Source organism: Pelobates fuscus, chromosome 3, assembly GCF_036172605.1.
Source record: "Pelobates fuscus isolate aPelFus1 chromosome 3, aPelFus1.pri, whole genome shotgun sequence".
Classification (NCBI taxonomy): Eukaryota; Metazoa; Chordata; class Amphibia; order Anura; family Pelobatidae; genus Pelobates; species Pelobates fuscus.
In genome coordinates, this window is record NC_086319.1 from 106,968,193 (window position 1) to 106,984,605 (window position 16,413).

The 16,413-nt window shown below is 41.4% G+C and overlaps 1 protein-coding gene across 1 annotated transcript in view; it reads left to right on the forward strand.

The window, feature by feature from the left end:
* Nucleotides 1–5,196, forward strand: part of HSPA4 (heat shock protein family A (Hsp70) member 4) — a 38,108-nt gene extending 32,912 nt beyond the window's left edge. Inside the window, exons 16-19 of the mRNA XM_063447398.1 lie at nt 1,778–1,885; nt 2,009–2,128; nt 3,019–3,180; nt 4,925–5,196. Coding sequence (XP_063303468.1) covers nt 1,778–1,885; nt 2,009–2,128; nt 3,019–3,180; nt 4,925–5,125 — 591 coding nt within the window. The 3' untranslated portion in view covers nt 5,126–5,196. The remainder of the gene's footprint in view (nt 1–1,777; nt 1,886–2,008; nt 2,129–3,018; nt 3,181–4,924) is intronic.
* The last annotated feature ends 11,217 nt before the right edge of the window (nt 5,197–16,413 follow it).

The following is a 16,413-nucleotide window of genomic DNA, read 5'->3' on the forward strand; positions in this document are numbered from 1 at the left end:
AACATTTTTTGACATACATGAAATATGATGTTAAATTTTAGAGCATACAATTATATTTTTTTTTTGGTATATCAAGTTTTTTATTTTGATAAGAGCAGGACAGAGTGAAAGATTAGTGAAACAACCTGAGATTCTCAGATCTCCAATGCAGAGGTAAACGTTTGGTCACGCAGGACCTACTCGTATTAATAATCATCATACATATTTAGATGCATAAGTGAGTTTGTTACATCGTGCTCGTCATTTGTCTTCATTTCCAGGGCTAGCTACAAACTCTGTGTATTTTTACCTCAGACAGGACAGTGCGTACAGTCGCCCTTGGGTTCCCCCCACCCAGTCGACTCTGTTACTGCCCTTAGTATTATTCATTTGCGAATATGAGCTCGGGGCAACAGTGACTGATCATGAGGGATATGAGCTTCCCGTGACCACGGAGCGGTGTTTGGAAATGCCTGCTCCTTGTTGCTTGCGTTGGCTCCTCTGCACGCCGACTCCACTACATCTAAAAGCCCCCCATATTACCTATTATTTTTTAATTCTTTATTTCGTGCCTAGGTCCTGGGCGCCGCTATTTGTGTGTGAGCAGATGACATCCCTGTGGGATAAGTCATCTGCCCACACTAGATAGCGCTGTAAAATTCCTGCGCATGCCCAGTTAAACATTTGAGCATTCGCTATTGTCAGAAAGATGAATGAATGAATAGAAATTTCAGATGAATAAACACTGAATGTCGTTGTTCGTTTGTTCTGTTTATTGCAAGGAGGGAGCTACCGGGTCACAGCCCCCTCCTTGTAATATGTAAAAATAGAAGCACAGCTCCCCGCCACTTCCTAAGCCCCCCGTGTCCTCACTCTATGGGGGGGTCAATATGACCGCCATATTGGTAAAATGGAGATTGAAACCTCCCTAATGCCCCTACTTGCTATGCTGCGAGTAGGGCATGTCTACTAAACTGTGAGCAGCATGGCCAAATGATGGGACATATGTTAACTAGCCAGGGGGGGATGGGACATATTGTGGAGGCTATTCAACAAAGTGGGGGACATATGGTCCCCCTTGGCCCCCACCCATGAGACCATAATTAACAATATGGGGGAGGACCATCCCATCCGCCTCTCATGCGTGGGGGCCGATAGGTCCTCTCCCCCCCACCCCCAACCATGAGTGGCAGGTGGGGGCTCTAAATGACAATTAGAGGGGGGAGACCCATTGTCCCTCCCCCCAGACCTCACCCTTGAGCAGCGTGTGGGGGACCTAAATGAGGGGGGGGGACGGGGACCTAAATGAGGACTGAAGTCCCAAATGACATCCTAACACGAATGGACAAACACAGTCCTTCTGAGCCATCGCGAGATCACGGAGGAAAGGGTGAGTATTGTCCTATGTTTTAAAGAAAACTAGATCAGATTGAAAGAAAAGAACAGATCCTGAGAGTGCGAAAACAGGAAGCGATTGGGGAATGGCAAGTTCGGCATTACAGTGCCGCTTTAACCCCTTAAGGACCAAACTTCTGGAATAAAAGGGAATCATGACATGTCAGACATGTCAGACATGTCATGTGTCCTTAAGGGGTTAAGCTCCACCCTTGAACACTAATGAGCGTTAAAAAAAAAAAAAAAGCAATCCTTCATTGTAATAGTTCACAAATGAAGAAAAAATTTACTTATTCTGAAAGAGGGAGAGAAGAGGAATCAATAGGAGACAGGGAAGTGTGCGATGACATTTTAAAGGACATTTACTAGGGTCACACTCTCATTTTAACAATTCAATTTTTAGGATCGTAATAGCTTCATTCTCAAGCTTGAAGACACAGAGAACTGGTTGTATGAAGATGGGGAAGATCAGGCTAAACAAGTGTATATAGATAAATTAAATGACCTTAAGGTAAGACAAAACTGCCGTAAAGTGTATTGACAAGCATAATAGCTGCTTGTCGACTCAATTTGTATATGAGCAGGAGCACATTCATATTAAACTGACATTTTATTTTGGTTTATATCCTAATAGAACTTGGGTCAGCCTATACAGACACGCTATCAGGAGTTTGAAGAACAACCAAAAGCTTTTGAAGAACTAGGAAAACAAATTCAACTTTACATGAAAGTGATTCATAGCTTTAAAAATAAGGTAATTTAGGCCATATAAGAAACTTCCTAGTTACACTGTTTTATGAGTAAAGGCATAAATCGAGTGAAAGAGTTGTTACTTTTATATCATTATAATGTATTTTTTATTTATATATAAAAAAGGTTTTTATATAGGTATACTGAGTTTTGATAGTTTTATGCTAATTTGCCCATTTTCCTCCTCTATCTGATCTTCATTTCTGTACTATTGTCCTCTTGTTAGTACCATACCAAAAAGACACACAAGTCTATGTTGTGTGCTAGTTATATTAAAATATGTGAATTGAATTGCTGCTGGCAGAATATACACATAGCCTACATGTTTCTATTTGAAAAGCCACCTGCAGTCATCATCAGATTGAATTGAGTGGTAGGGGAGAGTTGTGATAAATTGATAAACTAATGGTTCAAAATGTTCATTTTCACAATTTATTTTTACATAAAATATCATGATGTTGGCAAAGTGCCTTAGGTAGCCATCTGGCAAGTTGACCACTTATTGTACAATTTAGACCAGTGGTTCCAAAACCAGTCCTCATGGCCCACCAACAATCCAGGATTTATGTATTTTCCGGTTTTATTCCAATGGTGATACTGACCAAACCTGAACTTGCTGGGTCGTGAGGACTGGTTCGGGAACCACTGATTTAGACAAACACTGAATCATGTTTGAGAACTTACCATGGATTCCTTGGGAATATGCTTCCTTTACTCCTCCGTAGACTGTAAGATGATCTGCTCCATCTGATTACCATAACAATGGGAAACTACAGCTTATAAGTACTTACTTTGTCTCTTTTGACACTCTTTAGCCCTAGTCATGGCAGCCAACTGAGATGTTGTCTGTATAGCGGTCCTTGGTTACTTTCTCTACATAATTTCTCACCACAGGAGGAAGCATATGAACACTTGGATCCGGCAGAAGTAGAAAAGGTTGAGAAGAGTGTAAATGAGTCCATGGAATGGATGAACAACAAAATGAATCTCCAACATAAGCAGAATCTAACAGTGGATCCAGTAGTGAAGACAAAAGATATTCAAGCGAAAACAAAAGTGAGTTCTCAGCCTGGGTGGGAAGCATTTTTTATCCCTCTAATCTGAAAGGAACACTATAGTCACCTAAATTACTTTAGCTAAATAAAGCAGTTTTAGTGTATAGATCATTCCCCTGCAATTTCAGTGCTCAATTCACTCATTTAGGAGTTAAATCACTTTGTTTCTGTTTACGCAGCCCTAGCCACACCTCCCCTGGCTATGATTGACAGAGCCTGAAATGAAAAAAAAAAACTGGTTTCACTTTCAAACAGATGTAATTTACCATAAATAATTGTATCTCAATCTCTCTAAATTGAACTTTAATCAATACCGGAGGCTCTTGCAGGGTCTAGCAAGCTTTTAACATAGCAGGGGATAAGAAAATCTTAATTAAACAGAACTTGCAATAAAGAGAGCCTAAATAGGGCTCTCTTTACAGGAAGTGTTTATGGAAGGCTGTGCAAGTCACATGCAGGGAGATGTGACTAGGGTTCATAAACAAAGGGATTTAACTCCTAAATGGCAGAGGATTGAACCGTGAGGCTGCAGGGGCATGTTCTATACACCAAAACTACTTAAGCTAAAGTTGTTCAGGTGACTATAGTGTCCCTTGAATTCTGCAAGTATAGTCATCACTGTAGCAGCAACACATAGTAAAATTGGATCCAGTTTTGTTTCAGACCGGCAAGGGTTGTTTATCTGCATTGTATTCACTCATAAATATCTCTCTAATGCTCAAAATGTTTTACCTGATTTCTTTAATATAGAATACAAAATGGGGAACAGTAACTTCATGTTCTGTAGTTTGAAATATTTGGGTGCTCCTTTTCTCTCTTCCTCTGTCTAAATTTATAGTTTAAGCTGATCTTGGGTTTTCCCATTATAAACAAAATTTTTCAGTTATGTGTAACTTTCAAGTGCAATACAAACATGCAGAACAATAGTGCACCGTTTCCAGTCCAGATGGGAGTAACAAAATGTTGATTTGAACTATTGTGACAAATATTTCATATGTGGTGAGGCAAAACTCCCTTGATATCTAATGTTTCTTAATGCAAGGTAAAATTACATTTAAAAATCTGCATATGCATGTTTCGCTATGGGTTCCTGGAGTAGAACAGACAGAGTTCTCGAATACAGGCCGGTAATTAGGAATATGACAGTTTGTCTTCTGTCCAGAGTACATATGTTTTTTTTCTTGTGTACTCTGGAAAGCATGTGCATGTTAAATTAACAACTAACCTACCAGTGTTCTATTCTTGAGTGATCAATCAAAATAGGGCTGTAGTTTCTGGCACTGAAAGTGTTTGGACATTTTCTGTTTTAACTCTTCACAAGTATTGTTCTTTCTTGCCATAGTACAGTAGGTTACTGTGTTTTCAATTATAATAGTTTTGTATTTATACACAAGTCATGAACAATAGTCTGTGCTTCTGCCCAAGAGAAGTGTCAGTTTGGTTGTAAAGTCTATTTCTTTGTGACTTTTTTATTTATTTTTTATACTGCTGCCTACCCCAAGTGTGCCCTGTTAATGGTTAACTTCTAGGGTTAATAGAAAAATACCCCTTTTTGTCTCATAAGAGCTTTGGCTTTCTTAGCTGAAATGTAGTCAGTTGTTAGAGTAGGACTCACCTGGTATTTATATAAAAGCTGTATTTGACATTCCAGTTGTACTAAAATTCTTTTTAAATGTGCTTATGGATTTGGGATAGTACGCAAGTTAATGTTTTTTTAATTTATTTATTTTTCTCTTGCACTAAAGGAGCTAACATTCACATGTAACCCGATTGTCACAAAACCGAAGCCCAAGGTGGAACCCCCAAAAGATGAACAGCAGGCGAGTGAGCAAAATGGACCAGTAGACAGTAATACAAACAGCCAAGGCCCACAGGCTGCTGAGCAGAGTTCAGATACAGCTGCTTCTGATGCAGAAAAAAAGCTTCCTGAAATGGACATTGAATGAATTCCGTAAAATGTTGCTATTTTCAACAGTACATAATAAAGCTTTAAGTTGTTACCTTCATATGGCTCAAATACAGATCCGAGAAAAGTGACTGCAAATTTCTTGTAGTTTACTAGTAAACCTACTCCCCGCGCTCCCCCCCCCTTTTTTCCTTCCTTCCGTTTTTTTTTTTTTTTTTTTTTTACGCCCTTTGACATATGTGTTTGGTTTTTTTCTTTTTTTTAATTTTCTATTATGTTGCTTTAGAATAAGTCCTTGTTGCTACAGATGATTAGTAACTTGTTCTTTTAACAATTAGGCTTATGCCTAAAAGTCTAAAAGTTACAACAGTTGTAGTATTTTCCAGGGTTAAAAACAAATGGCTGAAATGCTTTGATAAGCTCTTGCCACAATAAAAAGCAACATGCCCTCGCTTCTTAAGATCTTTAAAAGATGCTGTAGTCTTTGTTTGCATCTCTTTCTGTATGCCATACCTCCACCCTAGACAGCTGGTAAATGGCTGTATTCTTGGCCTCTTGCATGGCAGCCTGGCTAGCAAGAAATTGGAGTATTAAGACCCAGCACTTGCCACTGTCTTCTTATAGGAACACACACATTTTATGGTCTACAAGAGCTAAAATATGCTTGCTATGTGATCATTAAGTATTATATTTTACATTTATTTTAAAGGCATACATGTGTTTTCATTACACACAATATGCTGTCCATTCATTTCTTAGCTAGGTGAAAAGAGAATCTTCTGATTATAAAATGATGGAAGCAAAAACAATGGATATTTAGATGGCAGAGCACTGTAAGATAAAATGATAGGTGTTAATGCTACTACTTTATCTCTTGGAGGAGCCATGATTTATTGTGGGGTTGCAGAGATTATTGATGGTCACTACTTGAAGGCCAAAGGTTAATTCACTTGGACTCATGCAATGTAGCTTATTTGTCAATCATTCTTCATGTTATTTTAAACATGGGGCAAGTATCTAGTAATTGTTTTGCAGTATAACTTTCTGGTAACCATATTGGTCCCAGGAAATAAACTAGATTCTCTGTCGAGTGCATAAAAATTGTGTAGAGATATTGAACGTGACATTTCAAAATGAACTGAAAATGTCTATACATTATTTTTATGTTGGTTTAATACATTTACATCCCATGGTATATTCAACATTTGTTTCTTTGTGTTTTTTTTTTTTTTTTAATTATTACCAAAACTTAACACCTACAGCAGATCTTGTCTGAAAATAAACATGCTGGGTTGCAACTTGCGTTGTGTTTTTTGTATGGTGTATAGAATTGGTGTTCAGAATTTTCAAAGTAACACTCCAAGCACCATAACCACTACAATGTACTGTAGTGGTTATGCTGCCAGGGGTACTCTGGCTCCCCAGTGTAAAGAGTCTGTTGGATACCGGTTTGACTTTAAACATGGGTGTGCCAGAGGCTGCCCAAACCACCTCTCTGCCTGAAGCTCCCTTCACTGAGTTCAGCTAAGCAGTGCTTAACTTAGGAGAGCAAATGGAAGCTCTGAACCAGGAGGTAGAGAAGAAGCAGCAGGGGGAGGACCACAGGTAAGATGTCAATTGATAACTAATTGGTTTGACTCATTACATGGGGAGGGGGGTGACAGGGCACTTCTGGTACCATAATTACTATAGCTCTTTGGAGTGTTGCTTTAATATAGAGAATTTAAAAAAACAAAAATAACTCTCGTTCAGTAGTTTTGATACCAGAAAGGGGGGGGGGGGGGGAGGTGTGTGTGTACACATACATGCAGACATATGGATATTAGTCTTGGGTGGATGTACAGTTATGGAGGATTGTTTCCTTTTGTGTGGAGCTGCTAGGAATAGGTATTGGAGTGAGTGCATCTATACACTCACAACCGTCTGCATGACAAAAAAAGTAATGTCATATTATTATCTCCTCGTATGGGGTGGTAAATATGTTCGCCTAAAGAGTGGCTTGAAATGGGGGAGAGGGGGGGGTGGGGGTGGGAATATATATTTACACTGGTACTCGGGCTGCACATTAAAATTTGGAAAACGTGTGCTAAGAAAATTCCAGCTAGGAATAAAGTTAGGCTGTTAAGGCAGATGTGTTGTGCATCGTGATTGGTTACCCCTAACCAACGGAGAGGAGGGGGATAAAACTCCATACCTCTGGGTAGAAAAGGAGCGGAAGGTAATTAAACCTGCCTTCTTATTAAAACTCTGGCTCTGTGTACTTTCCATTTTTTATTAGCATGCAAAACTTTTAATTTAGATTTTTCCACAGTTGGCATGGCAGCAAAACATTATACCTGCTATGTTCCTTTAACATAATCATTCCCAAGTTATAAAAAAAAACATCTTGGTACTAGAAAGTAATGTGTAGAATAATTCTGTATGTATACATATCCCATTATATGATTGTGCAATGGTTTCTTTGTTGGTCCTTGTTTGTGAGATGTGGGGGGGAGAGAGGGACATGCATCCTGAATGGAGACATCTGATTGGACCTTTCTGAGTGCATGTGCATGCTCTAAACCTGGGAGGGAGTTAGTTGGAGTTGGAAAAATAATGGAGGGAGGAGGGGGCATTGAGACTTCCCCTTGAATTGAAGACTAGAATGTCGTCACCAGCGCACTGTCAGACATGTTTATTGCAGTTCCGAACTGCCTGGGTCACGTGTGCTGGGGGGTGCAACTAGCCATGGCAGAGTGCAGTATTTCAAGCAGACATGCTGCATCTGCAGATTTTTTTTCCACCATGACTTAAACTGAATGTAAATTCTGAATATGTGGTAAATGAAGCCACATTGTTGTCAGATTTCCAATCAGACTTAATTTGCAAAAAAAAATGTTTAGTGAATCAGGTGACTTAATCAGTGTTGCATAGTGTACTAGGTTAAAACCTCTTTAGATTGCTGTGTCCCTATTGCTGGTCTGCTACATCTGGTGTGAGTTGGATGGGCAGACTATGGATTACACAAAGCTTCCAGATATTTCAGAATCCTTGTCTAAAACAGATATCCCAAACTCTGGTCTCTTCCGATGGTAAACTCTGTTCCGAAGGTAATGGCCTACATCTCCCTGAATTATTTGACTGCAATAGATGACCAGAAAATTATGGAAGTTGTAGTTCAGCTATGATTGTGTGTAGGAGGTGCTGTAGTTTTGAAATAGGTTTAGTAAGGATATTGGTAACACTGTAAATAAGTATAATTGTACATGTAAATATATACATATGGCAAGAAGACACATATAACTGGGGGGAACCCACCCATATTTAACAAATGTCTAAGACACACTCACATTTTACAGCCATTGAGAACTTGGACAGCAACAGAGACAATATAATGTAAAAGACAAAAATAAGCGCTCTTTCTGTAAATGAGCTGCAATTCACCAACAAGGTGTTCCCCCAACTTTGTGAAAAACAAGACCGATATTACAAACTAAAAAGGTGAACAGCGCTAACAATAAAGAAGGTACATACATAATAATGAATACTGACCAGTAGTGTAGCTTAAAAGAAAAAACAAAATACAATAATAGTGCAGTATGTCATAACAATAAAGTGAACAGTAAAGGAATGTTTAATCCACACTCACACTTTAAAGAGTGATATAAGCTCGATTTCAAGGGCCTGGACGGAATAATCCCCATCTAAGGATTTCTTGATACGAGGTGTTCCTGGTAGGCTTATAGATGTAAACGTTTGTGATATGAAAAAGATAAAATACACCATATGGTATAGTATGTAGGTATAAATTTAACACAGAAAAAAGTTATCCTACTTACATATACTAGATCAAGGACCTGCTCTAGTGAAAACTGCTTCAGGTGGAATAATCCCCACCTAGGGATATGGTGGACCCAAATGTAGCAGCAGCAAAATGATGGATAGGAAGTAGGACAAAAATAGTGACTGGATATATATATATATATAATAAATTATATATATATATATATATTTGTATATATTACAACAAATATTTAAAAGTGAAAATACAAACATAAAAAAAAAAAACTGTCAGGGAAAAAAAAGTCTGTTCTTCCTCACTTGACGCGTTTCGCCGAGGCTTTATCAAACGTGAATAGTAATGGCCAACATCTCCCTGAATTATTTGAATGCAATAGATGACCAGAAAATTATGGAAGTTGTAGTTCAGCTATGATTGTGTATAGGAGGTGCTGTAGTTTTGAAATAGGTTTAGTAAGGATATTAACACTGTAAATAATAGAAAATCAGAAATAAAATAGCAAAGTATAATTGTACGTGTAAATATATACATATGGCAAGAAGACATAAGTGGGGGAACCCACCCATATTTAACAAATGTCTAAGACACACTCACACTTTACAGCCATTGAGAACTTGAACAGCAACAGAGACCATATAATCACTGTCTCAGGATATGATCCACCACAGGTAATCGCTATCTCATGCAGGCAAGCTCAGTCAAAATATGTGTAAGATAGAGAAAAAAAAAAAGCGATGAAAACTCATTGTGCAGTATGTAGTATAGTGTATTAACACAACTTAAAATATCTTGTTTCCAGACCATGAGTCTGCTCTTGATATGGAGAGCTTGGGTGGTTTGATCCCTGGCACGAATACCAAGGCAGTTTGATCCAAAGAATATTGTAAAAAAAATAAAGCCAGCGGACGTAGTTAAAGGGACACTCCAGGCACCCAGACCACTTCTGCCCACTACTCTTAACCCTGCAAGTGTAATTATTGCAGTTTTTTTTTCTCTTTTATAAACTGCAATAATTACCTTGCAGGGTTAACTCCACCTCTAGTGGCTGTCTACTAGACAGCCACTAGAGGGCACTTGCTGGTTTCTAGCACAGGAAACCTGTGCTAGAGCGTCGCTGGACGTCCTCACGTTGTGTGAGGGCCTCCAGCGTCGCTCATTTCCCCATAGGAAAGCATTGAAATGCATTTTCAATGCTTTCCTATGGGGAGCGCTAATGTGCACGCGCGGCATTGATGCGCATTAGGTCTCCCCGGCCGGTGGGCGGGATCAGTCTCGCCCACCGGCCAACGCAATCAGAGGGAGGAGCGGAGGAAGAAGCAGTGACGTGGGACATCGTCGCTGCCTCAGGTAAGTTACTGAAGGGGTTTTCACCCCTTCAGCAACTGGGGATTGGGGGGTGGGAGGAAGAGGGGACCTGCAGTGCCAGGAAAACGGATTGTTTTCTTGGCACTGGAGTTTCCCCTTAAAAAGGAAAATCAAGCTTCCAGATACTTCATTTATGGGCGACATTTGTGCTAGCAACATCGGCAATGGAATTAATTTCAAAAGAACACTGGGATCTCCTCCGGACTCATTTTAGTTATAGTAGTTTATGTCCAATTTTTTTATTTTTTTTAATTTGAAAATAAAGCTAGGTTTTTGGGTTGTTTTTTTTTTTCTTTTCTCACACAATCCCAGAGCCAAGCAATGTCAGAAGATGTGGATGGAAAAAAAAAAAAAAAAAAAAATTCCTTGTGACACCTCCGAATATGGGGGAAAATGTGAGCCAGTCGTTGGGGTGTTACTTTTCATCTAATCAATACTTTTCTGTTTGATTCAATATGCTCAAAGCAATATGTAGTCCTATGGATCTGACAAACTGTTTTAGCCCATTGTTCAGGGTGAAATTGGACATTTAATTCTTGTTCCCATTACATTATATATGTATGCCAAAGGGGTCTGTTGATGTCTGCCAGCAACGTATATGCCATTGTACAGTGCTACGGAATCTGATGGCGCTATATAAATAATAATAATAATCATCAACATCACACTGACAAAGATTTATAGTTAAACATATGTTTTATATTTTTTATTATTTTAACACATCATATCAACAAGACAGATAAATGTATACATTCAAAGTGTCTTCATAATAAATTATTGTACAAAAATACAATACAATACATTGTTCGCTGAGATTAACCCTGATAATTTCTTAGTCGTTCTAGTGGAGTAATTCAAGTTTAGAACCTATAAAATTATCTACTGTACACTGTCTCCTCTTACAAATACAACATATTACCCAGCGAACCACATAACAATTCCCATGCCGGCGGGATTACTGGGATAGCCCATTCTTTATACTCAAATTTTCCGTGGACGTTTTTATATTATATGCATGAGAATCCCTCACAAAGAAGTTAACTCCTGCATGACTATACACTCAGGTTCTGCCCAACACTCTCCTTTCAATTTCTCCAGCCAGAAGGCATTATATACCTTCTTTGGATCTCTTCCTTGAGCCCTATCCAACTGAGCTTCCATTCCAAGTTGAAACTTGACTTGGGATGTCAATCTGTCCAAGGGAAATAAAGAAGAATTCTTCCAGTTGCGTGCTATACTTAATTTGGCCGCTATCATGAAATTAATATAAATAACCTTTTCTTTCTGTTGTAGTGGATCGATATTAAGGTGAAGTAAGGCATTCTCAGGGAGCTTTGGAATAGACACGCATAATAGATTCTCTAAATAATTAAATATTTCCTGCCACAATTTAGCTACGATCTCACTTTCCCACCAGATATGCAAGAAGGAGCCCAAGTTCCTCTTGCATCTCCAGCATATCGGTGAACTTGAACTATACATTCTAGCTATTCTTGTGGGAATGAGATACCATCTGTTAATAACTTTAAACAGAGTTTCCAGTAAGTTCAGACAGTGTATAATTTCACAAGCACGGGGTAATATTGCACACCACATTTCTTTGTTTATTATGATATTTAAATCTTTCTCCCACTTTTGTGTTGCAATAATAAAAACAAAATAAATACAAAACTATAGGTAGCACCATCATTTTGATGATGTTGATGTGCCCCAGCCACGACACCACCAACCCAGACCACTGGTCTAACATGTTCTTAATAGGTTATAATGATTTTTCGGTTAGTAGCCTCTGTTTAGAATTCAAATAAGTAAGGAATTTTTCCCTCCAGTCAAAAGTAAAGGATTGTTTCAGGAACTGTATAGTGCGACCTTCAGTAGTGACTGTGATGGACCATGACCTTCAGTAGTGACTGTGATGGATATGTCAGCAGTAGTACATCATCGTCAAGCAATGCCAGCTTTTGTTCCCTCCATAGGATTGCATACACCAGTTATTTTTGGATATATTGATATATCGCACCAACGGTTCCATGGTTAAAATCGCTATTAAAGAATAGAGAGCCAACTCTGTCTTGCTCCGTTCATAATTTAAACCAGTATTCATGATTCTTGCAGAAGGGTATGCATATAGTGCTAATATTCTTTGTGGACATTTTGGTGGAAGGTCAAGTTTTCTAAGTGCAGAGGCCATATGGAGGAGGTTGAATGCCTTAGCACTGAGTGCTAAAAGGAACCCCTGTGCTCAGTGCTTAAAGGACCACTATAGGCACCCAGACCACTTCAGCTCAATGAAGTGGTCTGGGTGCCAGGTCCATCTAGGATTAGCCCTGCCTGCTGTAAACATAGCAGTTTCTGTGACATACATATGGGTTAATCCAGCCTCTAGTGGCTGTCTCATTGACTAGAGGCTAGAGGCGCTTCCGTGCTTCTCACTGTGAAAATCACAGTGAGAAGACGCCAGCGTCCATAGGAAAGCATTTGAGAATGCTTTCCTATGGACTGGCTGAATGCGCGCGCGGCTCTTGCCGCACATGGGCATTCAGCCGATGACATCGAAAGGAGGAGGAGAGTCCCCAGCGCCGAGGGAGCTCGGCGCTGGAAAAAGGCGAGTGTTTAACCCCCTTTCAGCCCGGTGGGAGTGGGACCCTGAGGGTTGGGGCACCCTCAGGGCACTTTAGTGCCAGGAAAACGAGTGTTTTCCTGGTACTATAGTGGTCCTTTAAGCATGATGTCTATCAGATCAGGAAGCGCCTGGTATTGCCCAAAGTCTCTTGGCCAGGAACAAACCATATTTGTTCCTCAGATACCAAAAACGGAAGGAAGGATTTTAATCAGTGAGCAGTTGCTTTGGCATATTACTGTGTCTGAATTTAGTAGGGCTAAATGGTTCTAAAATTTGTGCAATAATTCAGTGGTTTACCAGGTTTGGGAAGAGTGATTAAGTTGGCTTCCAACATTTTATTTATTTAATTATAAAATATTTTATCAGGAAGGATACATTGAAATTCCTCTCGTTTTCATGTATGTCCTGTGTCCACCAAACATCAAAGCTTTTGCATTCCTACTTCAATACAAATTGTACCTGATGCTTAGTAACACATAATTATAATTTCACGTAAATACCAGCCCTCCAAGGATTTCCAAGGATTTTTCAGGTTTATTGCTCAGATTCCATAACAGGACAGGTGGTATTTATGTGAAATTATATATGAAAAAGAAACACAAACACACACACACACACACACACCTCTCTCTCTCTCTCTCTCTCTCTCTCTCACGACTGCACTGTTAAAGTGAGATTTCTGTGAGAAAAACAAGTCTTATGTATTAACTATCCACTTAGTTCAGGTGGAAGGAGTTTTCAACCACACTTTTTCCCCACCACAACTTATTTGATATGTACTTAACAAGTAATGCCAAGCCTCCATAGCAAGCCAGTAACCTATCTCCTGCTGATGATTTGAAATAATAACGAAACAGCTGTCCATGAGTGGTTCACTGGCATTGCACCTCTTCCCGAGTTGTGTTTCAAAGGTATGCAGCAGACACATACACCAAGGAATCCATGTATAAAGTGGAATTATGAGGCAAAAATGTGGTTCTTTGTTGAGTGTGTGTATATATATATATATAATAACCTCAGTGAAGGGAGCACACTAGGTCTTCAATTCAGTGTAAAAAAATATTTAATGTATCATACGAAATACATGAGCTGTGGGTGACAAAAATCTACGTTTCGACCCTCCTGGGGTCTTTATCAAGATCACTTGATCTTGATAAAGACCCCAGGAGGGTCGAAACGTAGATTTTTGCCACCCACAGCTCATGTATTTCGTATGATACATTAAATATTTTTTTACACTGAATTGAAGACCTAGTGTGCTCCCTTCATTGAGGTTATTATATATTACGCGGGATTGCACCTAGGCACATAAGGATACTTTTTTAGATTTGATAAAGGAGGAGTGCCCTGCTGATTTATTTTTTGTGTATATATATATATATATATATATATATATATATATATATATACACCAGGGGCGGACTGAGAGCCTTTGGGGCCCCCGGCCAAAATTAGATCCCAGGCCCTTTGAATGCACAAATATATGTGCATTAAATAAATGTTAAAGGATCACTATAGTGTCAGGAAAACAAAGCGGTTTTCCTGACACTATAGTGCCCTAAGGGTGCCCCCATCCTCAGGGTCCCCCTCCCGTGGCTAGTCACATCCTACCTCTTTCTGTCACTAGTCACCTCCTCCCTCACTCTGTCACTAGAGTGAGGGGGTGACTAGTGAAAGAGTGAGGGAGGGGGGGGACTAGTGACAGAGAGAGGGAGGGAGGGGGTGACAGAGTGAGGGAGGGGGTGACACAGTGACAGAGGGAGGGATGGGGTGACTAGTGACAGAGGGAGGGATGGGGTGACTAGTGACAGAGGGAGGGAGGCGTGACTAATGACAGAGGGAGGGGGTAACACAATTACAGAGGGAGGGGGTGACAATGACAGAGGGAGGGATGGGGTGACACATGGAGTGATTAGTGACACAGTGACGGAGGGAGGGGTTGACTAGTGACAGAGGGAGGGGTGACTAGTGGCAGTGAGGGAGGGGGTGACACAGTGACAGGTGACTAGTGACAGAGGGAGGAGTGACTAGTGACAGAGGGAGAAAGGGGTGACAGAGAGAAGGGGTGACTAGTCACAGAGGGAGGGGGTGACTAGTGACAGAGGGAGGGAGCGGTGACAGTGACAGAGAGAGGGGGTGACTAGTGACAGAGGGAGGGAGGGCTGACTAGTGACAGAGGGAGGGGGTGACTAGTGACAGAGGGAGGGTGGGGATGACACAGTGACGGAGGGAGGGGGTGACTAGTGACACAGGGAGGGGTGACTAGTGACACAGTGACAGAGGGAGGGTGGGGGTGATTAGTGACAGAGGGAGGGGGTGACACAGTGACAGAGGGAGGGGGTGACTAGTGACAGAGGGAGGGGGTGACTAGTGACACAGTGGGGGGGGTGACTAGTGACACAGTGGGGGGGTGACTAGTGACACAGTGGGGGGGTGACTAGTGACAGAGGGAGGGAGAGGTGACAGTGACAGAGAGAGGGGGTGACACAGTGACAGAGGGAGGGGTGACACAGTGACAGAGGGAGGGGGTGACAGACACATTGACAGAGGGAGGGGGGTGACAGTGACTGGGGGTGACACATTGACGGAGGGAGTGACTAGTGACAGAGGGAGGGGGTGACTAGTGACAGAGGGAGGGGGGTGACAGAGGGAGAGGGGTGACAGTGACAGAGGGAGGGTGGTGACAGTGACAGAGAGAGGGGGGTGACAGTGACAGAGAGAGGGGGGTGACAGTGACAGAGAGAAGGGGTGACAGTGACAGAGAGAGGGGTGACAGAGGGAGGGGGTGACTGACAGAGAGGGAGGGTGACAGTGACAGAGGGAGGGTGGTGACAGTGACAGAGAGAGGGGTGACAGAGGGAGGGGGTGACTGACAGAGAGGGAGGGTGACAGTGACAGAGGGAGGGGTGACAGAGGGAGGGGGTGACAGTGACAGAGAGAGGGAGGGTGGTGACAGTGACAGGGAGGGTGGTGAGTAGTTCCTACCTGTCTCTCTGCTCCCTCTGGTCTCCCTGGTTGCTGCTCCTTCCCCTGCTGATCGGGCTCTGTGTGAGAGGAGAGTACAGGAAGTGAGGTCACTTCCTGGCCCCGCCTCTCCCCATCACACAGAGCCGCACGGGACAGGGAGAAGGAGACCTGGCAGAGAGCTGGTGAAGCTGCCAGGTCTCATGTGAGGGTAAGGGGGGGATTTACAGAGCGGTAGGTTGCTGGGGCCCTGCGCTGCATCAGGGGCCCCAGCAACCTAATAAAGGAAATGATTTTTACATTTTTTTTGCCATTCCAGTTGGAGAGATCTCTGATCTCTCCAGCTGGAGCATGGCTGTGCTGCCGGGCCCCTGGCTGCCTCGGGCCCTCGGTCCATGGCCGATGTGCCCGAGTGGTCAGTCCGCCCCTGATATACACATATATAAATGTAATACATAATAGGCCATTAATATAGTCAATTAATTTCAAGATGAATGGTCCCAGTTTCTCTGACGTGGTACTAAGATATCTGCATATAATATAAATTTGAGAAACCATCTGGGCCCGGTGCTTTTTTGGGGGTAAATTACTTATT